This window comes from Strix aluco, chromosome 5, assembly GCF_031877795.1.
Source record: "Strix aluco isolate bStrAlu1 chromosome 5, bStrAlu1.hap1, whole genome shotgun sequence".
NCBI classification, from domain to species: domain Eukaryota; kingdom Metazoa; phylum Chordata; class Aves; order Strigiformes; family Strigidae; genus Strix; species Strix aluco.
In genome coordinates this window covers 81,682,277-81,710,192 of record NC_133935.1, presented here as the reverse complement: position 1 = coordinate 81,710,192, position 27,916 = coordinate 81,682,277, and the positions used below count along the sequence as shown (strand labels likewise).

The 27,916-nt window shown below is 45.1% G+C and overlaps 2 protein-coding genes and 1 long non-coding RNA gene across 6 annotated transcripts in view; all 3 read right to left on the bottom strand.

Annotated features, from left to right (window-relative positions):
- Positions 1–2,287: 2,287 nt before the first annotated feature.
- PHYH (phytanoyl-CoA 2-hydroxylase) lies at positions 2,288–16,174 on the bottom strand. Its single transcript, XM_074827976.1, has 9 exons — positions 15,974–16,174; positions 10,912–10,967; positions 10,250–10,360; positions 9,977–10,142; positions 9,392–9,473; positions 7,456–7,637; positions 6,528–6,677; positions 4,972–5,103; positions 2,288–2,800 (listed from the first exon to the last, which is right to left on the bottom strand). The coding sequence occupies exons 1-9, from the start codon at positions 16,064–16,066 to the stop codon at positions 2,747–2,749; spliced, it is 1,026 nt and encodes a 341-aa protein (XP_074684077.1). The 5' UTR covers positions 16,067–16,174; the 3' UTR covers positions 2,288–2,746.
- A 2,186-nt stretch (positions 16,175–18,360) lies between these two features.
- On the bottom strand, positions 18,361–22,779 carry LOC141923859 (uncharacterized). The gene is made up of 2 exons (XR_012623417.1): positions 22,248–22,779; positions 18,361–18,634 (listed from the first exon to the last, which is right to left on the bottom strand). It is a non-coding gene; the product is annotated as an uncharacterized LOC141923859 (long non-coding RNA).
- A 1,950-nt stretch (positions 22,780–24,729) lies between these two features.
- Positions 24,730–27,916, bottom strand: part of SEPHS1 (selenophosphate synthetase 1) — a 25,113-nt gene continuing 21,926 nt past the window's right edge. For 3 of the 4 annotated variants that reach the window (XM_074827974.1, XM_074827975.1, XM_074827972.1), the window contains exon 9: positions 24,730–26,045. In XM_074827974.1, the coding sequence (XP_074684075.1) occupies positions 25,831–26,045 (215 nt within the window). In that variant the 3' untranslated portion in view covers positions 24,730–25,830. The remainder of the gene's footprint in view (positions 26,046–27,916) is intronic. The other variant, XM_074827973.1, reaches the window with a different exon arrangement.

The following is a 27,916-nucleotide window of genomic DNA, read 5'->3' as shown; positions in this document are numbered from 1 at the left end:
CTGTTTCCAGGTGGGAACCACAGCCCAGACACCTCACCCCACCACCAAGGGTTTAGGACCAACGCAGTAACTGTGCTCAAACCTTGCCTCGTTTAAAAAGCACACAAACAAGAAAACCCATAGATGCTGCAGGAAGAGGAAGAAGCACAAACCCCTTCTCTGCATTGCATTGTCATGTATGAAATGACTGCAACAGCTTCAACCTGCAGCTGCTCGTCTAGGCAGTCCACCGCTGAGCCTCGTGGGTTGAGGACAGGACTGTACCTGATCTGCTGTCTCGCCTGAGTGACCTCCCGTGCCACAAGATAACAGCAGAAGGAGCCACAGGAGCCCATCAGTGCAGCTGATGGGGCTGTTTTGACACCATTTTTGGGTGGAAGCAGGGAGTGGAAAAGAGCTGAGGATTGCTGGTTTGCACCGGGGTATTCAACGACGCACCCACCACCAGAATTTCTGAGCAGCAGAAAGAATGCAACACAGCCCCTGAACACGTTTTTGCTCTGATTTAATCTATATTTCAAAAAATAGATTCTGAAAGGAAAAGAATCTTTCAGAAAGCAGGGAAAAATATTGTGAAAGGCAAGAGGATCATTTCAGTGCACACCACTCCACCTTGCCACCAGTGCATCCTGAGGAGCAGCCAACCACTCCCTCGACCTGACAGCACCAAGACACCTTTTCCCAGACCTGCCAGACCCAAAGGACTCCCTTGTTTCACACAGCCTTGAATTGGTTGTGCAAGGCCAACGGAAGGCTGGTTTGCTGGCCCAGTAGTTCCCAACCCTGTCAGCCACATACTTCACTTGTACCAGCACTGCTTCGTAAGATATCATGCTACACCAGGTCATGTTTGAAGAACTCTACTAGTGATCATGTTCCAGCCTATCAGTCCCACTTTTTTATGTGAGTGGTTGCTGCTTCCCCTTTATCTACTTCCTTACACTGTTGATTCTGCTGTACCAGTATCGCAGTCTTCATCAGCTGTACTAATGACTTCACAGAATCACACAATCATCTAGGTTGGAAAAGACCTTGAAGATCATCTAGTCCAACCATTAACCTAACACTGACAGTCCCAACTACAGCATATCCCTCAGCACTATGTCAACCTGACTCTTAAACACCTCCAGGGATGGGGACTCCACCACCGCCCTGGGCAACCCATTCCAACGCCTAACAACCCTGTCTGGAAAGAAATACTTCCTAATATGTAGTCTAAACCTTTCCTGGCACAACTTGAGGCCATTACTTCTTGTCCTATCACTTGTTACGTGGTTAAAGAGACTCATCCCCAGCTCTCTGCAACCTCCTTTCAGGTAGCTGTAGAGGGTGATGAGGTCTCCCCTCAGCCTCCTCTTCTCCAGACTAAACAACCCCAGTTCCCTCAGCCGCTCCTCGTACGACATGTGCTCCAGACCCTTCACCAGCTTCGTTGCCCTTCTCTGGACACGCTCGAGTAATTCAACGTCCTTTTTGTAGTGAGGGGCCCAAAACTGAACATAGTCATCGAGGTGCAGCCTCACCAGTGCCGAGTACAGGGGTAAGATCACTTCCCTGTCCCTGCTGGCCACGCTATTGCTGATACAAGCCAGGATGCCATTGGCCTTCTTGGCCACCTGGGCACACTGCTGGCTCATGTTCAGCCGCTGTCAATCAACACCCCCAGGTCCCTCTCTGACTGGCAGCTCTCCAGCCACTCCTCCCCAAGCCTGTAGCGCTGCTGGGGGTTGTTGTGGCCCAAGTGCAGCACCGGGCATTTGGCCTTATTGAAACTCATACAGTTGGCCTTAGCCCATCACTCCGGCCTGTCCAGGTCTCTCTGCAGAGCCTCCCAACCCTCGAGCAGATCAACACTCCCACCCAACTTGGTGTCATCTGCAAATTTACTGAGGGTGCACTCGATCCCCTCGTCTAGATCATCAATAAAGATGTTAAACAGGAGTGGCCCCAAAACCAAACCCTGGGGGACACCACTCGTGACCGGCCGCCAACCGGATTTAACTCCGTTCACCACAACTCTTTGGGCCCGGCCATCCAGCCAGTTTTTTACCCAGCAAAGCGTGCGATCATCCAAGCCACGAGCAGCCAGTTTCACCAGGAGAATGCTGTGGGAAATGGTGTCAAAGGCCTTACTGAAGTCAAGGTAAACAACATCCACAGCCTTTCCCTCATCCAATAAGCAGATCGCCCTGTCGTAGAAGGAGATCAGGTTTGTCAAGCAGGACCTGCCTTTCATAAACCCATGCTGACTGGGCCTGATCAAACCCATGTGAGCTCACACTGAGGGTTTGCGTGAAACACTGATTCACTTTATTTCTTTTGCATAGAAAAGGGAGTTAGAAATGTTAAAAAACATACCCTTGCATAAATTCTTGCATAAAATTTTATGTTACATGCCATCATTCTAAAGGTATGTCATGTGAGAAACTTTTAAAAGACAAGAATGAGAACATCAAGAAAATCAAGGTGCTCTTTCAAGACCTTAATTCTTTGATTGTCTAAGATAACCACAGCAAATCTCTGTTTTTCTAGGTTAGGTTTTCTTTGTTCTACATCAGCTGTTCAACCTCAGTGCAATTATTTTGTATTAGCATAAAATGATTTTGTGATGCAGCATTTGGCTGAAATACCAATACAGAGGTCAAGAAAGCACACATAATTCTGCCTGCCGAGGCAGGGTCTGCACTCTGATCAGAGAAGCTCATCCTCAGGCACGTGTTTTCCATTCTGCTCTTCAGAGGTTGTTCTACAGGTTAATTCTTTCCCCTTGCACAAGACGTGCTCGGAAGTTCCAAATATCCTTCAAAACAAAAATGAGACAAAGGAAAAGCCTTAGGGCCAGCAAAAACGGTGACCAAGATTCCAGTTTACAGAGATGGAAATAGATACAGCATTCTCAGCTTAGCTACTTACCCATAAAAACATACCAAAACACTTACTGAATATTCTTTTAAATCCTAAATATCAAGAACAAAAATACAACCCCAGACTAAGGAAGAGGTGCAACCTCCACCCCCAGAAGACAGGTTGTTTGCAGGTGTTACACAGATGGCAAGGTGCCCATGGTTCAATTCTGGAAGGCGGCAGAAGAGGAAACATGAGCAGCACAGAGAATATTACCCTTACAGAAGTCAGCCTCGCCTTGCTTGTGCACACAATGCCTCCCTTGTACACCTCTGTGATCAGAAAAGCTCACCAACTGACTACACCTTGCATACTGCTGCCTGTGAGCAAGTGGTATTTTTGTGCAGCAGAAACCAGCAGGAAGTAACGGATATGAATGCAAGCCCTTAGCCAGAAATCAGGTGCTGGTTCTGGGCAGGCATTGCTGCAGATTGTAAAGCAGAGAAGACCACCACTGTTTGCTTCATGGAGGTAAGTCTTGGGCAAGCTCCGACCTCAGTTTCCCTGTGTGAGGATTACTTAGTTCTTATTGTTAGTCTTGTGAAGGTGAAATATAAGAGCTGGACACTCCTCTGGGAGAAAGCTCCAACTCTTGGTTAAAAAAGCTTAAAGCTACATGAAAACACACAGACTCATCTGAGGCTTGTATGGGCACGACCTCATTTTCACTCACAAGAAGGATAGAGCCTCACTACCCATCACTTTGGATTTCACTGTGTACCTAAATAACTCCAGGAAGCAAGTCAAGCAAGCTGTAACTTTACAGATAACATGTAAGATCAGGCTTGCAAAACACAGCTGGACACCCTACCACACCCAGGTACACGGTGGGAAAAAAACAAAACAAAACAAAAATAAAAACCCGAAAGGTGAAAAAGGAAGTCCTCTTCTCCAGAACGCCCTAGATATTGTAATATCTGTAAAATATGTACATTTTAAAAGAAAATTACTGTCTATTACATCTAGACTTTACTGCCTTGATACTGGCTGTGCACATGTTGGGGAACTTCTGCAGATTAAGAAATTCAGAATATTTCCATACCAGTAACAAGGTTTATTTTTCTTTCAGTGGCTGAATCTCTGAAGAATTTAGATTTGCTTGCTATTTTACACAATGGTTTCAGTTATTCAGCAAGAGTCCATTACCCTCCTCCTTTTTTTTTTTTTTTTTTTTTTTTTGAGGCAGATGTATATTGCTGCTGACATACGTGCTGAAGCCTCAGGTCCAAACAATTGATGTGGGATTATATTTAACAAGAAGAATTCAGTCTACTATTGCAGTTAGATGTGTCTACTTGTTTTAGAAGGAAAATCCACCTGTCATTAGGATTCGAAACTGTAAGAACTGTGGACAGGCGCTGAATTTATTGCACCTTCCTATACTTGTGAATTCAGGGCAAGAGATGACCACGTCTTCCTATTTACATCGTACAGTTCAAATATAACTGCAAAGAGCTCTGGTTCAGACACACTCTCAACAACAAACCACGAACCAGGAGATGCAGTGAAGGGCAAAACTTGCCTAGACGTTACCCTATTCCTGCCTTGCCACGTTAGCCCTCCCCACTGCTACCCAGTCTAGACCCCCTCGAATGGTGTAAGAGGTGCACGTGAGCAGCCTCTGAGCCAAGCTGTCACGACAGCAGAGTCTGCGGCTCCTCCTCACTTATGCTACAACATCAGTCGCAGTCGCATAGTGAAGTGCTGATCTAATCTGCACCAAACTCAGCCAGCACTGGAAGGGATCAATGTGTGCTCACAAAACCCATTTTGACAAGCAGAGCTAGAGGAGGAACTTGTGGAGCTCAAGGGATGTGAAGGGGATGCCCAGAGAGCAAGGCCACTTCTCCAGCACAGCAAGAAGCAGCCTTATGAGCAAAAAGGCCCCCAAAAAGCCTGCCAGTCATCCCCTGAACATCAGGTCTTTTGTTCTGCCAAGCACCTCTGCTTAGCACAGCTTGATCTGCCAAACTGAGCATAGCAAAAAGCACAAATCTGTCACAAGAGAGAGACTTAGAAAAGGGAACTGACCTGGATTGTAACAAAAAGCATATAGGCAAGTCTTACCCTGAGTTCCACAGAAGTCATGCCGTATTTCTGGCAAGCCACTTCTACTATCTCTTTCTCCAGGTGCTCTTGGCTCGTGTTCTTGACATCGATGTAGCAGCACTCTGAGCTGGCGAAGTGACAGCTTATACTCTGTGTGGGGAAATAGGGCATCACTCACTACCACATTGATTACAAATGACTGGTGGAAAAAAAATCTCATGCATCCCAGATGGTGAACACCCTACCCCTTACAGATCGTGTCAGCAAATTCCGTCCTCCTTTCTGAGGACTCCTGCTCTCCTGAGAGTGTCCCCTTGGAGAAATACTCTTGCTGGAGAAATACTCTTGCTTGCTGACATGCTCTTCTTCCTTCCCTTCTCTCTCAAACACTTTCCCAGCATAAAATGTACTACTTGATCTCAGAATACCAGCAACGAGAGTGGGAATAAGGAAAGTCAGGGTTGGAGCAGACCTGTGTGTTCAGTAAGGGTTCTTACTTTCTACACCCAGTCAGTCACATCATCAACCCACTTATTTTGTAATCAGTTCTTGCTTAAGCAGAGTCTAGAGGAAATAAATAGAAATGCCCCACCAGATAAAGCTGTTCTCTCATTACAAGAGCTATGCCAGCTGCAAGTGAGATCATGCCAGATCTCAAAGGGTGCTGGACCATAACCTGGTCCAGAGAGCTCCAGGATATTCATTGATTTACCCCAAAGGCAGACAAATGTTGGGATCTGACACAGTATAAGGAAGCTCTTGTGTTTCTGTGGAATACTAAACAGGACTATTGCTCCACTAGCCAGGAAAGAGCCAGCATATGAGACTCTCAGTACCTGATGTCCTCTCTGCTTTCAGGACTGCAGGAGGAAGGAATTCCACACCAGTAAACTGCTACAGGGGCTGAAAGAATGGACCTTATAGTAGTTGATGCAGGCAAAACAAAATAAAAATAGAGCAGCCCTGTTGCAGTGCATGAGGGGGAATAATTGCATTGCTACTAGTGGCTACGCTAGAGGGTACAGTTCCTTTAAGTGCCTGGATGAATCCACTTCGGAGGAAAGGTCAGGCCTCCAAAGGAGGGCACTTTTGCCTGTTTCAGTTCAATAATCATGATGCAAAACAAACAGACAATGCGTAATCAAATCTTTAATAGAAAAATTAGTTATCATATAAATAAATACTATTTATTGGATGATGGAGGCTCCTGCTATGCAGAGATGAGATACTAAGAAGGCAGGGGGAAGAAAGTTAGAGAAGCTCCTGATATTTGGGACAGCTGAAAGAGAACTATTGGAAAAGGAAGTACAGCCAGCCAGGCTTCACACATAGATTCAGCTTTAATTTCTATTCCTGCTCTGTTTTTCTCAAGCAGCCCCACAGCATGCTCTTCTCCCAACAGAGACGTTTAAAAATAAAAACTAAAAAAATAGAGTGCAAAAGTATAGTAGGAAGCTAAAAACTCATAAAAAAAGTTCATCCAAATATTCATGAGCTTGGAAAGGGAGGAGCTAGTTTGATCAGTTTTAAAAAATCAAAAATATCAAAAGCTATATCAAGAGATGGTTTCCTACCTTTCGGAAACCTGATGTCTTGTTTATCCCAGAGCCATGGATGAGCAGGGGATGGAAGAACACTGTGTCTCCCTTCTCCATGACAAGGTGAACCCTGGGACTCTTCTCATCCTCATCAAGCAGCCCATGGAAAAGTTTGTTGGCTTTATGCTAGAAAAAAATGCTGAGTTGAAATCATTCAGTTAAAATTAGAACAAGTGCCGATTCTCAGTGCAAGGGACAGCAGGGGCAGCTACTGACCTGCTTTCCTCTGGGCAGCGTATTCGATATGCCCAGCTAAGAGCCTGCCCACTGGCCTACAAGTCTTCCTACTTCAAGTCTGAGGTACAGCAAAATAATACTTTTTCTAATCTCTGAAGCTGGATTCAGACAATTAAAAATATTTCTTGGCTGGAGAGAACACAGAAGAGCACCAGGGAATCCTACAAATTTGGCCTGATGCCACCACTGGGGTCCAGCCTTCTGCTCCCAGTAAAACCATCACCAACACCAGGCCAGGTCAGGAAACATCCATTCTTAAGAGGAAGATACCACCTGATATTTAATTGTATCCAGTTGTTTACTATCCAATTTCTCCTCTTCGGGACAGTACACACGCTCACCAGACAGGAACAAATTCAAAGGAAAAAGTCCTCAGACTTGGAAAGGGGAGTGGAAAATGGCTGCATGTGTTTATGCCATTATGCCACAACGTGGTGGACAATTTCTAGGTGAAGGTGTGCACAGAGGCAAATCTACCCAGGTTACATGAAGTGAGGCCAACTAAGCAATTCTCTCCTAGAGCAACAAGTCTGTCTGCATAAACAGAAGAAACATCGCTGAAAACCTCAGCTTTGACCTGCACATCATTGCTCCATGGTGAGCTCTCCTCAGACAAAATGTGGTCCCCCTCACGCACACCCTTCCCAACCCCCCCGTGCCACTCTACCTCCCACTTTGGGTAGCCGTGAGGCTTCAGGGGCTGCTTGTGCGTCCCCGGCTGCACAACCAGGCAGCCGTTGTCCAGGTCAGCCCTCTCCATGGCGGTCCAGGAGCACACGATGCGGTCCGCAGGCCGGAAGGGGAAATAGTGCAAGTCCTGATGCATGGGGTGGAGAAAAGTCTGTTTATCTGCAACACACGTTCAAAACCTTCAACCTCATCAAATACGACACAGCCTTTACCTTCCCGTTAAACCATTGCACTTGTTGACACATGTCCTAAGAAGCTGCTGCTTGTCACTGGAGAGACTTTGTGTACTCAATGTCTGCTCCAGCCCACCCCTGCTTGGAAGCCAAGTGGGTTAGCTTACACCCCACCCCAAGATGGACCAAGAGTGCAGTGGTGGCTCTTGGGACAGCAATGGCACAGGGACACAGTGAATGCCAGGAGGCTGCCTGGCTGTGTGATCCCTGGGAAGACCCCTTTTGCTGACCTTCACCACCAACAACCCCCTGCCAGGTTTTCACCATTCACTTTGGCTGCTCTCCAGTTTTGTGAGGTTTAACCAGCACGGTGTTGCACAAACCCTTCCCAATACAAAGACTTTCAAACAGCCGTGCTCTCTGTAATCGCTTGATCTATCACTGTGTTGCAAGCAGAACCAATCCTGGCTGTTCTGCACCCAACACATGTTTATTTAGCCTTCTTTTTTTAAAAAAAAAAAAAAAAAAAAAATCTATCTCAATTTATGGACTGCAGCCTCTCCAGACAGTCTAGCCAGCACTCTATTAGCCTTCACCCGAGGGGCTTTTTTCCATGAAGTCTAAACAAAAATAAATATTTCCGAGGTCTTGTTTGTTACTTCTTGTCCCACTGTGGAAATGGAAACATATCATCCACACCAAAACAGCCTTTTATATATTGTTTACATATTTATTTTGCCATTGAGTTTGCTCCTCAAATAGATATAGTTAGGATATTTATTGCCAAATTATTTAGACTTTGGGCAGCCTCAAAAGCTCTCCCGAGATCTGCACCTCTCCTAAAGTAGTCCTCAAAGATACTGAATGGAGACCTTGCAAACATGGAGCAGCTTCCCATTTCTTGTCAGTTATTGTTTTGTTTTTGCTTTAAAAATGTATGGTCTCCTGTTGAATTTCCAAACCAAAATGACAGCTTTCTGTGGACATGAACAAATTCAGTATTTTAATAATTCAATATATTCTGTATCTGCTCAGAAGCTGCATACCTGAGAATAAGAAACATATCTCAGGTCTCAACTTTGTTAAACGGAAACAGCTTATGCAGAGTCAAAGCTCCTTTGAAAACCTATAATATGGTTAGTCCTGTTCTTTTCCTCTCTCCTTGCCCATCACTCTTGTATAAATTATGATCTCAATTTCTAGAGCAGCAGGAGCCAAAGCCAGGCTTCTTTTGGCACCTATTCAAGTATTTTCATATCAAAGTGCTGAGCATGCAACCACTGTCAGTGAGGTCTGGAGCGTATAAACTCCAAGCAAAGGATGAGCTCTGTATTTATTGCCTTTCACCAAGGTCCACAGAAGCACTCGTTTTCAACACAGTTGAAAAGTCAAGATTAAGAAGCATGTCAGGTTTTAAATCCTGGACCTTTATGCAGGTGCAGCTGGCTGAATAGGGAGCTCACTTGCCCACTTTGAACACGTGAGTGGCAGAGCGAAGACAACCACCATCTTTAGTAAACAAACACCCCTTGAACATTGAAAGACAGGAAATGCTATCTCATTAAAGCCAAGGTAAAAAGAAAACTATTACCGAAGTGGCCTCATAACTTTTCAAAGTTATTTGGTTTTAATTTGTGTCATTTTTTTCAAGCAGCTTTTCTAAAACACTAAGTTAAATTTTGGCCTGAGAGACAGCATACACACAACAATCTATTTTCCTCTTATCTGAGTTTTCCTTACCAGAATCTGGAAGTTTATTTATCAGCATGGTGTGCATTGCCATGATGTTTGGCCCTGTGAAGCACTCAACATATCTGAGGACCTACAGAGAAGAAAACAATAGAAAAAAATATTAGAAACATTAAATACAGGAGGAAAGATTGCTGAGAAAGCACTGGGACCTGGATGTTTGGCTGAGGACTAGGGCAGAGGAGGAGTAGATCAGGATGGAGGGATGCAGGACAGGAGGCAGGACCCGGCATGGCACACAAATGGGCATGGTGGCAGGTGGCCAAAATGGAAGATGATGCAGCAGGTTGCTGGGTGGGGTTGAAAAGATGGGGTGGGTCATACTTCCACAAAGCTATGGCTGTCTGCCACAACATAGTCTTTTGGTTGGACTGGATGATCTTCAAGGTCTTTTCCAACCTAGATGATTCTGTGATTCTGTGAACATGAATATTAGCTACAAAGCCGGACCTGCCCAGAGAGCAGATGCTTTGCCTAGGTAAAAGGCATTCATATAGATACATTCATACAGGCTCTTCCACCACTGTCCCCCTTTTCATTTTGTTTTGGGTTTGGTTTTTTTTTCAATTTTTTTACCTCTGGCAGAGTACAGTATCTGAACAACTCTTCGTCTTCCTGGAAGTCCTGGATTTTATTAACTACTTTTTCAGACTGACCATACTGGGATCTCAGGGTCTCGTCTTTCATAATCATAGCTCCTGGTAGATTCACCTCTTTTTTACAGATTCTCACGAACTCCTTCCTGCAAAGCAGTGGGAACATCTGTGCTGGGAGAGTCCAGCTTCGCAGAGCTCCCTCAGGCTGCTGCTGCACACAGGACTCCCCAGCACCTTTGGCAAGTGCCTGTACCTGAAGCGCTCAATGTCTTCATCAGAAACGAGCTTCTTAATGAGCAGATACCCGTTGTCTTCATAGAACTGCCTTTGCTCTGCGGTGAGGATGTTGTTGTCCAGGGTATAGCTGAGACACAGAGGAGAAACACATTAATAAGGCTGGGCAGAACAACAAGAGCAGCATTGGCAAGACCTGGCAGGAAGAAGGTGACATGTGAGGGATCCATGGTTGCTGGGGACAACTGGTAGAGACCCTCCCCACTTGCATGTCCACCTCAGCTCTGCAGGCATGCAGGGTTTCCCACATGGCATGGTGTGTCCGTGGCCATGCAGCATCTCTGCCCACAGCCACCCACTATTTCTGTGACAGAATTCAGAGCATCTCCCTCATGCCCTCCCAAAGTGGAGAAGCTGGGATCAATTCTCAGCAGCTTTACTCTCAACAGAGATACTGAAGCACAAGGGAATAGACTCTGCAGTCAGATTATCCACTCAGACATTTTCAAGATGCATGGTTAAGATTTTTCATTAAACTACAGTTAAACAAATTACAACATACCCTTGCAAAAATGAAAGACTACACAATGTCTAGTGATCAACACATGTGCTGGAGTGGAAAAAATAATTGAGTTCTGCAGGTTATTTTTTTTTAATCTCTACAAGGAAGATACAGCTTACCGAAACCTCCCTGGGTGATGAACAGCAGTAACTTGGGCTGAAGTAGGAACACTTGTCTGGGATAGAAATTAAGGAATATACACTCAAGCACAATAGAGTGGAACATCTATACACATGTGGCTGGATGGACGGTCCCAGAGAGTGGTGGTCAATGGAGCTAAATCCAGCTGGCGGCCGGTCACAAGTGGTGTTCCTCAGGGCTCGGTGTTGGGACCATTTCTGTTCAACAGCTTTATTGATGATCTTGATAAGGACATAGAGTGCCTTATCAGCAAATTCGCAGGTGACACCAAGTTAAGCAGGAGTGTCGATCTGCATGAAGATAGGGAGGCACTACAGAGGGACTTGGATAGGTTGGATCGGTGGGCCAACGTCAACGGGATGAGCTTCAACGAGGCCAAGTGCCAGGTCCTGCACTTGGGCCACAACAATCCCATGCATCACTACAGGCTTAGGGAGGTGTGGCTGGAGAGCTGTGTGGAAGAAAAGGATCTGGGGGTTCTAATTGAAGCTGAACATGAGCCGGCAGCGTGCCCAGGTGGCCAAGAAAGCCAACGGCATCCTGGCTTGTATTAGAAATAGTGTGACCAGCAGAAGTAGGGAAGTGATAGTCCCCCCTGTACTCTGCACTGGTGAGGCCACACCTGGAGTATTGTGTCCAGTTTTGGGCACCTCAATACGAGAGAGCTATGGAGGTGCTGGAGCGAGTGCAGAGGAGGGCAATGAAGCTGGTGAAGGGCCTGGAGAACAAATCCTATGAGGAGAGATTGAGGGAGCTGGGACTGTTCAGTTTGAGGAGGAGAAGGCTGAGGGGAGACCTCACCACTCTCTACACCTACCTGAAAGGACATTGTAGAGAGGTTGGTGCTGGTCTCTTCTCACAGGTGATTAGTGACAGAACAAGGGGGAACGGCTTTAAACTGCATCAGGGGAGGTTTAGACTGGACATTAGGAAAAGATGTTTCACAGAAAGAGTGGTCAGACAGTGGAATAGGCTGCCCAGGGAGGTGGTGGAGTCACCATCCCTGGATGTGTTTAAGGGTCATTTAGATGAGATGCTGGGGGATATGGTGTAGGGGAGACCTTTGTAGAGTAGGGCTGATGGCTGGACTCGATCCCAAGGGTCTTTTCCAACCTGAATGATTCTGCAGTTCTATGATTCTATGTGTCCTGAATCCTACAATGTGGTTCATCTTAAATGTAAGTGCTGTGCTGGACATTCAATTCATGTTATTGTTTATTTTGCTTCTAAAAAATTCTTTCCCACCTTCGGAGTATCATGTCTGGCAGAGAAGTATGAAATAACAGCATAGTACAGCCTTGTCCATGCATATAGAAAAGTCAGTACAAAATGCCTGAGACTCCAGAGTAGTCCCTGGGCCTTGATTCATCTCCCAGACATCAAGATACTCAATGAGATGCTCAGTGGAGATGTTTACTTGCCCAATTTCACTCCCTATGCTCCAGAGAGCAGCCAGACCTACCCAAAACCTGCGTTGTCTCCTGGAGGTACTGCTCCACCTCTCCTAACATAGATGCACCAAATTCAGAGCCAGAATTCATATGGGCTGAACCTGGGACTTCCCATGAGGTGGTGCAAACCCTCACCTTCTCACCTGCAGAGATTAAGTCCCTCCCAAACTTGACAGAGAGAGCACAAAGAGAGGAGAGCAAAGGGCTTGTCCTCCACCTCAAGTCATTTCAACAGGTTTAAATAAACACAGTTTTGTTCTCCTATGCAAAGGGAGGCATTCTCATGACAGAGCATTTAAACCCCACTTTCTAATGAAGCCTCACAAAAGGCTTGTGCATGGTATTGAAGCATAACCCAGGGGCAAGGACAAAGAAAGAGCATTTTCATCCAGAGTTCACAGAATCGCAGAATCATCTAGGTTGGAAAAGACCTTGAAGATCATCTAGTCCAACCATTAAAGTTCATTAGAGTTCTGGTCCTGCACATGGATGTTTGGAGACTCCTGTGCTTCAGGGTTTTATGTAAACCAAAGACTTTTCTCTGCTGCTCCCACTACCTTTTAAATATACCATAAAAGCATGCATGCTTCTGGAATAAGAAATAGGTTTCATCACAACAGTTGTGTCTACAGCCCCTACACCAGGAAGCTTAAACATTAGCTGGTCAAGAGTCACATATGATGGGAGAAGAAACACAAAACATGCAAAAATTTGTAGCAAAAATGATGGGCCAGAGGGAGGAAATGGTGCTGAGATCTGGATAGAGAGAGGGACGGAAGAGGATATGGGGAGACCAGGTGAAAACCACCACAGCAGGTCCCAGAGCAAGGGATTCCCCAGCTGAGGGCACTACTGCTCCATATGCTACATTTCAGGACTCAATTTCCGTGAAAATGGGACTCCTGGCCATTCAGGCTCCTACATGTCCACAGACAGCTGATGGAGACACAGGCACCGGTTGAACCTCAGCTGTGGTGCTCTCCTCAGCACACCTCCACCTCCCAGAAGTGGGGGAGAGCAGACAAGTCCACCAAGCACTGGACTCCATTTGAACACCTTCCTCCCAGGCATTGCAGTGCCTCTTCCTTTCACTGTTTTTCCTCTTGCCACCTTGCAGTGTTCAAAGGACAAGTTTGGGTTGCTTGGACAACTGAAAACAAGAGGCACACCGGCTGGGAAGGAGCTGCCACCTCTGGCAGCTCATTTTGGTGAAGACAGAGTATTTAAACATTTCCCTTCCCCTCACACACACCCTTCTGGGAATAATGTATTCACAGGCATGTTAGCCAACCAAACAGGCAATGTAATACCTGGGACCACTCAGGAGCAAGTAAACACTTTTAGAGAGATCAAAGCACAGGCACAGCAAGGTTCAAGATCTCTAGAAGCTTTTCCAAAGCATCTCCCTGCAGTCTCAAGGCATGGTGCAAACTCCTGCATATCTAAGACAAGCACAATAAACTTGGGTAGTTCTCTTAGAAACCCTCTCACAGACACCTGGTGAGATGGTCCTGGTCTGCCAGCCACCGCTCTGCCGGCAGCATCAGGGTTTGACCTGAAGAAGCCAAACACCCAAATCACTCGAGAGGCGCAGTTGCTTTCTCAATCTCCCCTGTTTTCCTGCATTTTGAGGAAATCTTCACTTCCACATTAGTGTGGTTTTTTTTTTTTTTTTCCAGTGTCTCAAACCAGGCAGCACCCAAGCTGAATTCAGAGCTGTAGGAATGGACATCTTCCACAGGCACTTTCTGAAGGTGGCTTTTTCTCAGCTGCCTTCCTTTAAGGAGGTGAGTGCTGGTGTTACCAATGCAACACTCCCCTCTGGCTCCTACACCAAGCTCTAAAGAAAAATCTGCCAGGTCACCTTTCACTGCTTCCTCTCCTTCCTGAAGCCACATGAGAGGACTCCGTGAAGGCAGAGTTTTTCCAGTTATGCAGAAATAACTCATCTTCCAATATACCAATAAAACCAACATACACCAATCTCTAATATACCAATCCCTAAAAGCAATTACAGGAGGAAACTGAGTAATTACACAGGTTTAATTTTAAATAGAGAAGATCAGGATGCTCTCCTTTCCAGGCTGGGGAGGTCAGAGCCTGGGTGAGCTGGCAGAAGGCAGCTAACCCCTGCTGCAGGGCTCAGGAAGCTGAAAGAGGTGGGTGCACACACTCACACCCCAGCAGGGCAGTGCGGAGACCCCACGGGCTTTGGGCAGTTTTCACATTTTGTGTCTCTGGTGGCAACTGATATTGCTATCAAGATATTTCTCCTTTCGTAAAAGAAGAGGCATCTTCTGGGAGGAAAAGTGACTATCCTACCCAAATCACCAAAGCCAGAGATTAAAACAAAACCAGTGCACTGATGTAACATACATCAAATAAGTCTATTTTATTAGATTCTGTCATTTACTCCATCCACATGCCTTTCTTGTTCTGGCCCAGATTAGTCATATTTTTGTCCAAAGCTCTTTGCATCAGGACCACTGTAGCTGGATTTACAAACAAAACAGCTTGTGCACTGCCTCTCCTTACTTTTTCTTTACAACCAGGGTGCTTTTCCTATCATTTATTTCCCACTTTGTGTTATTATGTACACCTTTGTCTTATGGTAGTCTGAGTCAACTACTATCCATCTGTCTTCATATTTTTAATATATTTGAAGACTCCTGCATCCTGTTTGATCACATCCTCTTCACCAATTTATTATAATTCAGAGGTAACTTTCCAGCATTCAGCTCTCACCAAGTATTGGCAGCATTTAAAAAGTTGTTTGTTTTTTTTTTAAAGCAAGCTTTATGGTAGCAGCTTTAAAAATAGTATCAGCAAGCAGTCTTCACTTAATTTTTGGAAACATGGGACAGACCAACATGAAAACTTCTTTCTGCCCTGGTTTCCTTTCTCTGATCTATCATAAAACTGGCAGCCTCCAACATTTCCACCTTATATCCCATTCACAAACCGAACCTCGATGTTTTTCCTGCTGCTGGTCTACCAGTCAAGTCTGTACCTCTCAACAAAGTCTGAGACTTGTTGTGCAATTGCTAAGCCTTGCAGAGTTTATCTCCCCCAAACCCAAGAATCTCTAGGAGGAAAATTCTCTGCAGGTAACCCCCCTGCTCAGTGTGGGAGAGATGTGTCATGGGGGCTGCTGAGAGGCAGACGGCTCATCAGATGCACGTCCCAGCACCCGACAGGTTGCAGGGCTGAAGCTCAGGGAGAAAGCACCAGAGGGCAAAAGGTTTTTGGGGTGAGATGGTCGCTGACCCCAAAACACCAGTCGGGGCTGCCAGGGGAAGCACTGCCCTGGTGTATCCCCACTCACCGAGGGGCTGCACGGGGCATGGCCCCCCTGCACGTCACCACCCCATAACCAGGGCACAGGGCAGGGACCTTGCCTGTGTGTCCTTCTCGGGCAGGGTGTTCTTGTAGGGTAAACCACTGCCGGACCCCTCCTCGGCACCCATGCACACGCAGGCACGTGGGGTGCGATGGGCAAACATCGCTGGGGTGGGGGAAGCAGAGCCCTGGCCCCAATGGGGCCGACGTCCCGCTCCCCCCCACCCCGATCCCACCTCAGAAAGGATACAAGAGCAGGGGCTGCTCCCAGGCGCGGGTAGAGGTGTCGGAGGATGGCGTCCAGCCGAGCCGCCGGCCCCGACCGCTTCCCCAGCTGCTCCATCGTGCCTGGGCAGCCGGCACGCTCCGTCCCCAGCCTGACCCTACAAACACAGCCCGGGAGGAGCCGGGCCCCGCCGGCCTCTGCAGCCTTTGCCTCGGCTGCACATGCGCCAGCAGCCGTGCATGCTCAGAAAGGCCGCAGAAGGCCTGTGGGAGCCAAGGGTTGGCAGGGTGTGCGGATGGGAGGGCCTGGAACTACGTGAGGAAAGCTCAGCGCATGCTTTTGCACGTTCCTCCCCCGCCCTCCCCATATTTTTCCCCTTCTCTGCCAGCAGTTATTGAGCTGGAAGGATTTCATCATCCCTGTGCAGAGAGCAAGGCTTGGCGCTCTCAGGCACGGACCACAGCCGAGGCCAGCACAGATATTTTCTTTATCTTCTGTCTCTAAGGAGACTGTCACAGCTTGCCTCAACCCTTCATGAATCATCTTTGGAGAAATTTTTATGGCCCCACTGTCACCCCAGAGTGGATTCAGAGGGTGTTTCCTAAGTACCTCATTTGCACTGACAGAGATCTGAGGATGTCTTCCGACTGCATCAAATCTGCACCTGAGGCAGGGTATTGTGCTGGGTGGCCCTTCTGTCCAACCTTCTGGGACAGTGCTGGTGATTTTGAGTAAGAAAAGAAGGGAAGGAGCAAAAAGATTCCCAGTGCAGCACCTGGGGGTGGGAGAGGTAGGAGGGGAGGAAAAAAAAGCCCAGAGGGGAAAACTTGGGTAGGAAGAGGAGGAAGAAGCATAAAAAAAAGAGAGCAGCTGCAAATAGAGGTTGCAAAAAATCTGTAGAGGCTTGGTATTCCTCTGAAACTGGGATATGATTAAAAGTGGTATATTTGATATATACTGTCAGCACACTCTCACCTGCCTTAATTAACACCATGAGTGCATCAAGTGACACATTTGAGGTGAAGAATACTAAGAGACTGAAAACAGCCCCATAACTAAGACCTGCAGTACAGTTGAGAAGACAATTTTCATCATCTTTGCCCATGTCCCCATTGCCACTGCGCTGTAGAGCCTCACCACCTCTGCAAAGTGGACTTCAGGTCCCCTCTGTCACAGTTGGGACTAGCTCGTGCCGTTGATGTGACAGTTCATCCTTCAAGCCCTACGCCATGAAGCAGATGCTGCTGTAAGGTGGGGTGTCTCCCGCTGGAATTTGCTGTTCTTCATCTTATCCCTTTTCCTGGGTGAAGGGGATTCATCTCTGACCAGGCCAGGCCAGGGAGTTGGGGACAGAAGTAAAAGCTCTGAGGAGGATGAAGGTGGGATGAAGGCAGCATGCTGCCTGCTCCAGGCCCAGCCTTGCAGGCTGCTCTCCCACCTACTCTCTCAGGAGATGGAGAAGTTGGGGATGTGGATGAGAAAGCCGTGAGAGCAGAGAGGAGTGGTGAACTGAGGGCAGCAAACCCAGTAACAAATACACTGCAATAATACAAGCTGGACAGCAGGACTGGAAGGAAACTATGCTAAGAATTTACATTATTTTGCCAACCCAACATATGCAAATAGATCTTCACACCTGCCGGTTTGTTCATAACCCTCCTTGGCGAGCAATCCAGCCAGCCCTGCTCCCAGAAAAGCACCATCAAGAGTAAGTCCCCTGTTGTTCCAGGCAGTCTCATGATGATAGGGCATGCACCAAAACTCCGCATCGCAGCCACTTTAGGAAGCTTAACTCCACTCTGCAATAGGTTTTGCTGGAATGAGATGACATGTTGATGGATTGAAACCTCAGCTGTCAAAATACTGAGCTTCATGTTAGTGCTACAGATAAACAGATGCCACCACATGAATAGGCAGTGCTTCCGAACTTAACCCATATCCTAAAAGCTGATTCCCTTTAAAACTCTGTGGCAAAACTCCCAGTGATTTAAGTACCAGAGCAGGTTTACATACTCCATCTGTGGCAGCTGCCTGGACTGGGGTGCATTCCTGTTTCTGGCTCTCATGGTCAGTGGTTCCATGTATGCTCAGCAGAGTCACTCCCTTTGGGGGCTACAACAAAACATGGGCTGTTCACAAAAGTAAGACAAACAAAGTTAGGAAGCCAGAATAAAAAAAAAAACCAACCTCAAAACCATTTTTTGTAGTCACAGAGGCAAGCGTACAGACACTATGAAGGGACAACAAGCAGCAGCAGTGACAGCACCCAGCCCTTCATTGCCAACAAAATCAGACCTTTGACTCCTTAGCTACAGGAAAACTCTTAGTCATAGGTAAACAGAAAGTTAGTGAAAGTCCCTCAAATCAAATTCAAGTGAGGGGTAAGGGAAAGCAAAAAAAAAAAAGACAACTAGAGTAACAGTTTTATTACTGAATTCCTAATTATTACTGCACTGAAAGGTCTATTTATAATTCAGATATATGCTGCAACTGCCTTCACAAACCAAACTGAAACAGGAACTTCAATAAATCTTCAGCTGTTTCAAAATTCAGGTGAGAGTTCCATTGAAAAGATAAAGCAGAACAATATTAAACATATCAATTCTGACATGGACCTGTTTGCAACGTAGATATTTTTTCCTGGTATGTGTTTGACAGCATCTTATGCAAAGGTGTCTTTCATATCTGAAAAAAATAAACAAAAATTAGTTAGTGATTTTGCTATCCTGATTTAGGAGTTTGAGAACTAAGATGCTTTTATACATACAATAATAGACACTTACATCCATATATATATGCATTTTTAAACAAGAGAAGCCTCAAAAAACTAATCTCTCTATGCGTTGAATATAATTATTTCTTTTTACTTACTGTTTTTCTGATAATCTTGCTAACACTACCTGTAATACCCAGTAATACTGGTTTGTGCAGTAACTCCCATGTCACTACACCAGCTTATATTACATCCCAAAATGGTTGAGGCTACCTCATCCACCTTGGCACGGAGGAGTGGGTGGTCGAGATGACTGCCCTTTATTTGTACCCTCACGCTAATACAGTCCACGATCAAACTTTAATACAACTGAAGATTAACCTCAGGCATTGCTGACACCACTCCAGGCTGTGGTGCTGAGAACCACGCAGTGACATCAATGGCACAACGGCTGGTTGTGGACACATATGAAAAACCTGTCCTTTGCATCTTAATCTGATTTTTATTTAAAAAAACACCCAAAACAAACCCTAAACAGTCCAGAATGAAGAATTTTCAAATCTGTTGATAAGCTTCACTAAAGTACAGACTGAATCCCACGAACCTAGCAAAAGAAAAGGAGGGAGAGATTTTATTCCTTAAGAAAATGATGGTGGCATTCATCTTTTTATTAAAATTAATGGCATTTAAGAGGGGCTGTGTCTTTGCAAAGTATTTTTACAGCTATATCTGTCAGTTTCCTGAATTTTATAGAACATTTTTATACAGCTGTTTTGCATTTGGCTTTTAGTTTTAATGTTTTCTGTTCATTAAATCACAAAACTAATAAAAATTAAACGATCAAGATTTCTCCAGTAGTACAGGAATGGTCCTAATGCACAGTGTTATAATTTAATAAGCATCTCAATTGACTATTAAAATCCACATTATGATCAGAACTGTAATTCCAAAGATGAGGTCTTCTGAAAGCTTAATTTACTGTGGTGGGAAGTGACAGCTGCTCCAACTCAGCAAAATTAGCTTTTTTAACTTAGATGCCAGAGAAAACAGATGTAGATGAGACAAAAACAAGAACAGAAACAAAATCCACCACCAACGCACAGGTTCATTTCTCATCACTAAGATTTAAGAAGGGCTTCTACAGCTACATTAGCAGCAAAATGGAGGCAAAGGAAAATGTGGACCCAATGGAGAACAAAGCAGGGGGACATAGTGACAAAGGACATGGAAAAGGTCAAGGGTCTCAATGACTTTTCTGCCTTGGGCTTTGCTGGCACAGTCTGTTCTCAGCTTTCCTGTGCTGAGCAGTGAGGTCTGGGGCCGCAGAGATCACCCCCACTGCAGAAGGCTGAACTGGAGACCACTGGAGCACACTGGGCATTTTCAAGTCCATGGGACTGTGTGGGATTTATCTGTAGGAGCCAACGTGACTGCATAGCTGCTCTCTCTCCTGGTGCCAGGAGAGGTTCCTGATGACTGGAAGGCGGCAAATGCTGTACCTGACTTCACAAAGGACAAAAAAAAGGATGAGGGGACCTCAGTCTCCAAAATTATGGATTAAGCCCTCCTGGATTTGCTGTGTCCACGTACACCAAGGACAAGATGACTGGAAACAGCCAGCATGGATTTACCAAAGGCAAACTGGGCCTGGCCAACCTCCTCGCCTTGTGATGGAATGGCTCTGTAGACCAGGGTAGGGCAATGTGCACCTACACCTTGACCTTGGAAGGCTTTTGCCTTCTTGGGACAGGCGGACTGTAACGTGGGTGGAAAACTGGCTGAACTGCCTGGCTTAAAGGGCTGTGATCAGCAGTATGAAGTGCAGTTGGTTACCGATGGCATCCCCTCAGTGTTTGGGAGCAGAACCAATGCTGGTGTAGCTCCGTGTTCCTGCCCTGGACAGGAAGCTGGCTGATGGCACCAAGCTGGGGAGGCAGTCCTGACCTGGAGAGCAGGGCTGCCGCTGGCAGGGACCTCAGCAGGCAGGGTGGCAGGAACCCCTGGCACCTCAGCAGAGGCGGAGTGCCATACCTGCACAGAGTAACCCTGTGCTGCTGGACAAGCTGGGTCCTGCTGCCTGCAAAGCTGCTTTGCAGGAAAGGACTCGACGAACAAGTTGAATATGAGCGAGCAGTGTGTGCTTGTAATGAAAAGGGCTGACCCTGTGCTGGGTCAAGGGAAGTTCTCCTAGACACCGTGTCTAGTTTTGGGATCCTCAGCACAGACACTGACATCCTGGAGTGAGTTCAGTGGAGAGCCACTAAAACGAGGGGCTGAAGCACATGATGCACAAGGAAAGGCTGAGAAAATAGCTCAGCTTGAAAAGAAGGCTCCAGGGAGATCCTACAGCTGTCTGCAAGTATCTAACGGGGGAGATAGAGAAGACAGCCAAAATTTTGCTGTAAACTTCCAGGAAGAGTAGGAGACAACAGGCACAAACTGCAGCAAGACAAAATCCCGTTGGATATAAAGAGAAAATTCTGCAGAATGGGGATGACCAAACACTGAAACAGGGAGTGCAGAAAGACTGAAATTTCTGTCCTTGAAGATATTCAAAACCTGACTGCACGCAGGCCTGAGCAACCTAATGTGACCTCAGGGTTGTCCCTGCTTTGGACCAGGAGACTGCAAGACATCTGTCCCAAACCAAATTATTCTGCAAGTGCAGCTATGGTGGTAGGAGCATCCCCAACTGACCTACTACAATAAGGAATGTGCATCTGAACACAAATCTATTTTACCTTAGAAATACCAGGACCATTTTTCTGGTCTATTTCCCCCTCTCTGAAGGTTGGAGATGGGGGATAAGAGCTTTTTCATGCCTTAAAAAAATACAACAGAAAATACGTCAACATTGCAAGCAAAAGCAGAAAACAGCCCTGGTTGGAATATCAGCATTAGCTTAAATATGTCTTGGGTGACAGAAGGAAAGATGTAGTGTCATGGTCTGGAGATGGGGCAGGCAACGAGGTACATAGCTGGAATCAGAGTCTGGAGCAGCAAAGCCTGTGCTGAAGTGCTGAACCTAAACTGCCGCTGCTGGAATCAGAGCAAGCCAGGTTAAAGCTAGTTTAGACACACTTGGAAGAAATCCTCCATGTGGAGGGCACATGGTGTGTCCAGAGATAAACTGAACAGCATTGCCTTCCACAAAAGTCCTGTCTCTAGTTCCTGGCTTCTGCTGAATTTCAAGCTTTGGGCAACCCCTACCCACCTACTGAGGCACTGCAGCCTGGCTTTTTGCCATGAGAAACAGGGTCTTGAGGCTACAGCTGTCCCTAACTTCTGAGCCGTGGGTGCCCACCCGCTCCTAAAGACACAGATGCCTTCAGAAGTACCAGAGACAGCTGGTTCCATCGCAGCCAGCTCTGAGCACTAAGAGCTTAAAAAACCCCAAGCTCTTCCTTTCAAGGCTGGCTCCTGCAATGCCAGCTGACCTCAGCAGTTAGGGAGCTGATATGCAGAAGTCTCCTTCACAGAGCCATTGCTCTTGTTGAGGTCCTACAGCTCCCCAAAGGGATCCCCTTCCCACCCAGCCTGGGAAAAACACCTATCCAGAAGTTGAATACGAGGATATTTTATTACCTTTCCCCTCTCCAAGCACCAGCCACAGAGGTTGCCAAATCACATCTTGTGGTCAGCATGCGGATGTACACCCAGAAGGTGACTTCCCAACTGTTAGCCAGACATTCAGTGAAGAAGAAGAAGAAGGGAAAGAAAAAAAAAAAAAAAAAAAAAAATCAGTAAAACAGTAAGTATTGGCCACCTTGCCCATCCATTCCCCCCACACTCAGGTTTGCTGCCCTCTCACTGCAGTGTTCACACTAATTTGTGTCATCTCTCCTAAGTAGAAAAGGGTCAGTTCTGAATTTCTAGCAAAACATGTAATCAAAACAATACCTTAAAAAAAAAAAAAAGACAAAACCATTCTGACTTTATATACCACCACAAATAATTTTAACTGTTATTTTTCCCTGATGCAGGGGGAAAAGCAAAAGGCTGAGGAAACCAATATATTAAAGAGTCATAACAGATACCAGTGTTTCCAGAATATATGCTACTAAGCAAACTGATTAGGCTAGTGAATATTCCAATTATTAAAGTCTTTCTTTTTAATCTCTTCTCACAACTTCGATGGAGTTTTACAAGCAGCCTCTCACACAGACTGAGGGATGGAAGTTGCTGCAATGCAGAGGTACCTGTGTACACAAACGACAGTACACTTGGGTAAATGACATAGCTAACAAAACCAACTGTCTGTTGTTGCTTTCTCCTAGCTTTTTGATGCCAGCATCTCAAAAAAATCTGATTAAAAGCAGATTGTTAGGTGCAGGATTTAGGACTTGCTAGCCCAGTACAATATACCCTCCTACAGCTTATGTCATCTACAATCTCTTATTTAGCAAAACAAATCGCAAGTCACCATTCTCAGCTGATCAGGTGATGCTAACAGAGGACTTCCCAATTCCATAATTACCCACTCAGCTGCACATTTCAGCAGCCCGAGCCAGGAAGCACTTGGGGATGTAAATTCCAGCCATCAGGAAACCATCAGGAGAGACTTCTACGGTCAGCTCACCGGGGAAGGGTTGTGCTCACAGCCAGTTCTGCAGCTGCAAAGGGAAGTCTTCCTCCCAGAGTCCAGACGAAAACTGCTCTTGCATGAAAGGTTGGCACGATGGGTCTCCATTTCCACTCACCTTGCCGGCTAAGCAGCCTTCCTCCGCACACCCTTCCCCTTAATGAGGAACCTTCTACCATTCAAGGCACATCCAGGGAAGGAGAGGTGTTGGTTTCACACCTGGCTGATGAACTAACCAACATAACAAGTGAAAAAAACCCCAGTATCTACCTTCCACACATCGAGTGCCAGTTTAAGATGACAGATCTTTGTAACAGGTACTTTCACACGGCAGTGCTCAACTGCTTTGCATGCATTTGGTCTAGTTTAGGTGGTTTTTTAATCTAACGAAATAACCTATGTAATGACAGTCTTGTCATGACCATAAAGAAAATGAACAAACCAGCTCCATGGTTTTGAATCAGGATATAGAATAAACTTCACAAAACGGCAGAAAAATAAGGAATTAAATCGGTATTTTTTGCACAGACAACTGGTTTTTGATGCTTTATTTTCAGAAGTGCTGTAGAAAACCTACCTTTTTTTTCTCCCCAAAGCAAAGTCAAAAACTCAGTTACTGCTTTGAGGTTTTGTGGTGAACACGCAACTTGCAGACTTCTCCAAGAAAAGGAATGTGAGGTTCTGCAGGGTTTAGGCTACTCACAAGGAGGGGAGAAAAAGAAATTCTAGCTTTGCAAAAGGTGTCTGAGAACACTGCTGAGTAGAAAAAAGATGAGCCAAGTTTTGTTGTGCCAGAGTCTTCATTAGGAGCAAAACTGGAAATTTATCCCTTGCATGATGCACAAGACTGGTTCATCTCTAGTGACTCATTTTTCATAGACAGAAGCCCTTGTAATTCGTGCTGGTAGCAGTAACGATTATCCAAGATTTTCTTTTTCCTGGTCTGAATATCGAGGAGCAAATTCCACAATCTGGGAAAAGCTTAAAAAGAGCTGGTTCTGTGAAGCTCGCTCAGTCCCGTTCAGCAGAAGAACCGCACGGTGTCTCGGCAGAGCAGAGCTAGCAGCGAGCCCGCTGCAGGCGGGCAGCAGCTTACCGCGCTGTCGGGGAAAAGATGGGCTTCCGCATCCGTTCCACTCAGCGGGCTGCTCACCAACCCTCGTCTAGCTTACAGCAGGCACAGCCAGGAGGACTTGCAGAGGAAACAATTCAAAACTGTTGCATACTTTGTGCTGATAAGTAAAATAAACAAAATAAAGTGGATAATATACTTGGAGATAACCTACTCGCCCCCAACTTCGGCATGCAGGCAGAGATAGTCTAGATTACCACTGGACATCACAGCTTGCAGAATTGATCAAAGGAGTAATAATGACTATCAACATAATTACAGTGGCAATAAAATAAAAAACCGAGGATTTCTCCTCTTTCCAGTTTGTAATTCAGCTAGGAATCAAAAAAGTTCATGCACTTATACAAGAGCAATAAAAAAAAATTAAATATTTATTTTGAATAACAAGCTTAAGTTCAAGCTGCAATGTTGGCAATGTAGATTTTAAACACAGATCACAAAAGCGTGCAGAAAAATGTATCTGAGCAAAGAACAAAATAATACTAAGAATTATACTAAACAGCTGCTGATTTTAAAGAAACAAAAAAGGCTTGTAATCACTATACAAAATATAAAATGTATTAAACACTACCATCCACAGAACAGAGGTTTATTTTAGTTTGATTATATTTAAAAATTATTTGTGTAGTTATTTATATAGTGAATTGTAAATGAATATTATACAGTAACCTCCTTTTGGTCTGCAAAACCTTTGTTGCACTATAGCACATCCAATCACATTGCAAAAAAAAGAATTATTTTTCCTTACTATCAATAAAGAAAACAATCATTGATAATACAGTAAATATCGTCAGGTCTACAAATAATGAAATTAAAAATGACTCCTTCGACTCTGAAGCGCTTTCCATGCAAAGTCAGCACTTGCTCGTTTAAACAGAGTGCACTATCAAGCAATGTCCAGGGTCGTTGATGCTCTTGGTAAGACTAAACCTTACAAAAAAAAAAAAAAAAAAAAAAAAATCAAAGATTGAATGTAATCATGCAACCCTCTTACTACTGGGTATACCCACTGTGTCGCTTATCAATTTATTGCCTTCCTGGAATATCACTCAAGGCATCAAAATTAGACTTATGATAAATATACATATAATGAAAGGACACAAACTGCTATTCGACACTACTACTGGTAATGTCTGTGCTACGTGAAAGCACCTTTAAAAAGAGCCTATGCGGCAAGAGATAAGTGTCTAAAGATTCAAAATGAATCAACAGTATTGGATAACAATATAATTCTCAACTCAGAAGCTGCCTCAAGATTAGGTGCATCTTCAGTTAATGTAACAGGAAAAAAAGGCAATGGATTTTATTTTATTAATTGTATCCACTCATAAACTGACCTAAGGCCACCAGATGTGCAGACACAACAAGTTTTCTTTTCTTTTTACAGTTCTTTAAATTGTAGGATGATAAAGGAATAGATCTATTTAAAAACAAACAGCTATTTCATCTAAATATTAAGAGGTGGCACCAGGCGTTGGGTTCACGTTCTGAGTGGCCACCTGTGGTGCAACTTCAATGATTCGTGGTTTGTCTATAATTCTGGCCGTGCGGTTGCCCTTCTCTACAATGCCAATAATCCATGCTTGATGACCTTCGCCGTATTTTGGAGACTTGATCTCGGCACAGAAACGTGCTGCCTGTTCTCGTGGTAAACAGATGAGGAGGCCTCCTGCAGAGAAAAAAAAAAAAAAAAAGCAGAGCATTAAAACGTCGGATTGTAAAGCATTTCAACCTTGATCTGACAAATCCCTACTTAGACAAGCACTTGGTGACTTCAGTGGGTTCTGTCGAACTCCAAGGACTCCACGAGAAGACATGGTGGAAGTCTGAGCTCTTGTTTTACCGAAAGAAGTTTGTGCCTGAATTCTGGGTTTAGTGGGTATGTCAATGAAGCCAAACACACACAAAAGATGTTGGCAAAAGGACATCAATACCGATGCCAACAAATGACATACTGAAACAACACCAGCAGTTAAAACTTCCAACAGAGGACTGCAAAGTACCTCTACATGGAAACATTGTGGATAAAAGTCATATTCAGATACCTATAACCACATATTGGTGGCAGCTGATACTACAAGTAATCCCGTTGCCTGCAATGAAATCATTCAAAGTAGGGTCTATGACCAGAAAATGCAAAAGATTAAACATAGACTTGCTCCAGTGCTCCCTGTGTCAGTCCTTTTGATCCCTCTGAGAATTTTCTAACATTTTTTAATCATGAAATGTTTTGGTGCTACCCTTTATTAATAGAGTATTCAGCTTTTCTGTATCACTCACCTTTTTTACATGTATGCTATGTTGCAAATGTCTGAAGCACTGCAACACAGAGCAGCAAACTCATCTGCAGATGCCTCATTAAACCTCAAAGCTTTGTACTCTACATGCAGTTTGCGCAGCTCATGTCTGTAGGTGCTGTATTCTGACACACAGCAGCCTCTTGCAAGGCATGTTAAAATATCATCTACCGTTGGAAAATGTTTGGAGAACACAGGCAAGAGAGTATATTCAGGCAAACAGGAATTTGGGCACATGCTGGAGGGTTGTTTACTCTTTAAGAGGTATTTGACCCAAAGTCTTGTCATCCAGGGTGAAGGGCATCAGCCAGCAGCACAAGTCGTGCCACCAGCTCTGAGCCAACCCGGGGAGTGAAGGGCCACCTGCTGAGCCACCTCCTCCTCTGCAGGCCCTGAACAGCTTCTTAGCACCTTGTGCATCTTTATGTTTGCTTTTCCAAGCAAAGAGTCCTCGCAGTGGTGACTAAAGACACTTTAAGGCCGTGAGGAAGAAGCAGCTATTGAACATAAGGAATTATTTATAAGGACACATGGAAGTGTGAAAGTTATTTTTTAGGTTCTGTATGAAGCAAATGACTGTGCCATCCAGAAAAACACCTACCTCTCTCAGATATTTCAAAACATAACAGCCAGGCACTTCCATCAAAAACAACAAAAAAACCCCCAGAAGCTTGAAAGACAGTGTTTAAGCTACTCCAGATGTAACAGACAAATCAACTGCAAAGGAATTACGTGCCATTCCCATGGAAGTCTCTAAATCAAACTGAAGAGAAACTTATGTCATGGCGCAAGAGAATCAGGGAAGAAGTTTACAAGTGGTAGTGCACAGAACATGCTAACCAGAAGGGAGGAGTAGATGGTGAAAAAAGGAAGAAAGAAAAAGCACAGGAATCATCTTCACTGAATTACCTCTTCTCCACATACTCTCTTTCTGCAATTTTTTATCACTTGCACGCGTACCCTGTAAACATTCTTTCGCAAGATCAGAAAAATGTACAAAATCCCAGTTTCCAATCAAAAATCACTTCCCACCTGCTGGCTGCATCCCGCAGTTTGCTCAATAACCCTTAATAGAGGCTACAGGCTACTCTTGATCAGTAGTAAGATTCCTATCTGCAGGGATTATAATTATTTCTCTGGTAGACTGACCAGTTTCTTTAACCCTTTGGTCAAGCCCTTAAGGTTTTCCACTATGTATTCTATGTTACTGGCCTTCCCAGCCACTGTTTTTTGTCCCATGGAC

Bases quoted from the DNA above. Each gene is read 5' to 3' on its own strand.
- PHYH (XM_074827976.1), bottom strand. From the start codon at position 16,066: ATGGAGCAGCTGGGGAAGCGGTCGGGGCCGGCGGCTCGGCTGGACGCC. The intron at 9,474-9,976 runs GTAAAAAAATTG...TCTTCTCTGTAG, and splicing joins GATACTGTACTCTGCCAGAG to GTCCTCAGATATGTTGAGTG. The intron at 6,678-7,455 runs GTAGAGTGGCAC...ATTTTTTTCTAG, and splicing joins ACGGCTACCCAAAGTGGGAG to CATAAAGCCAACAAACTTTT.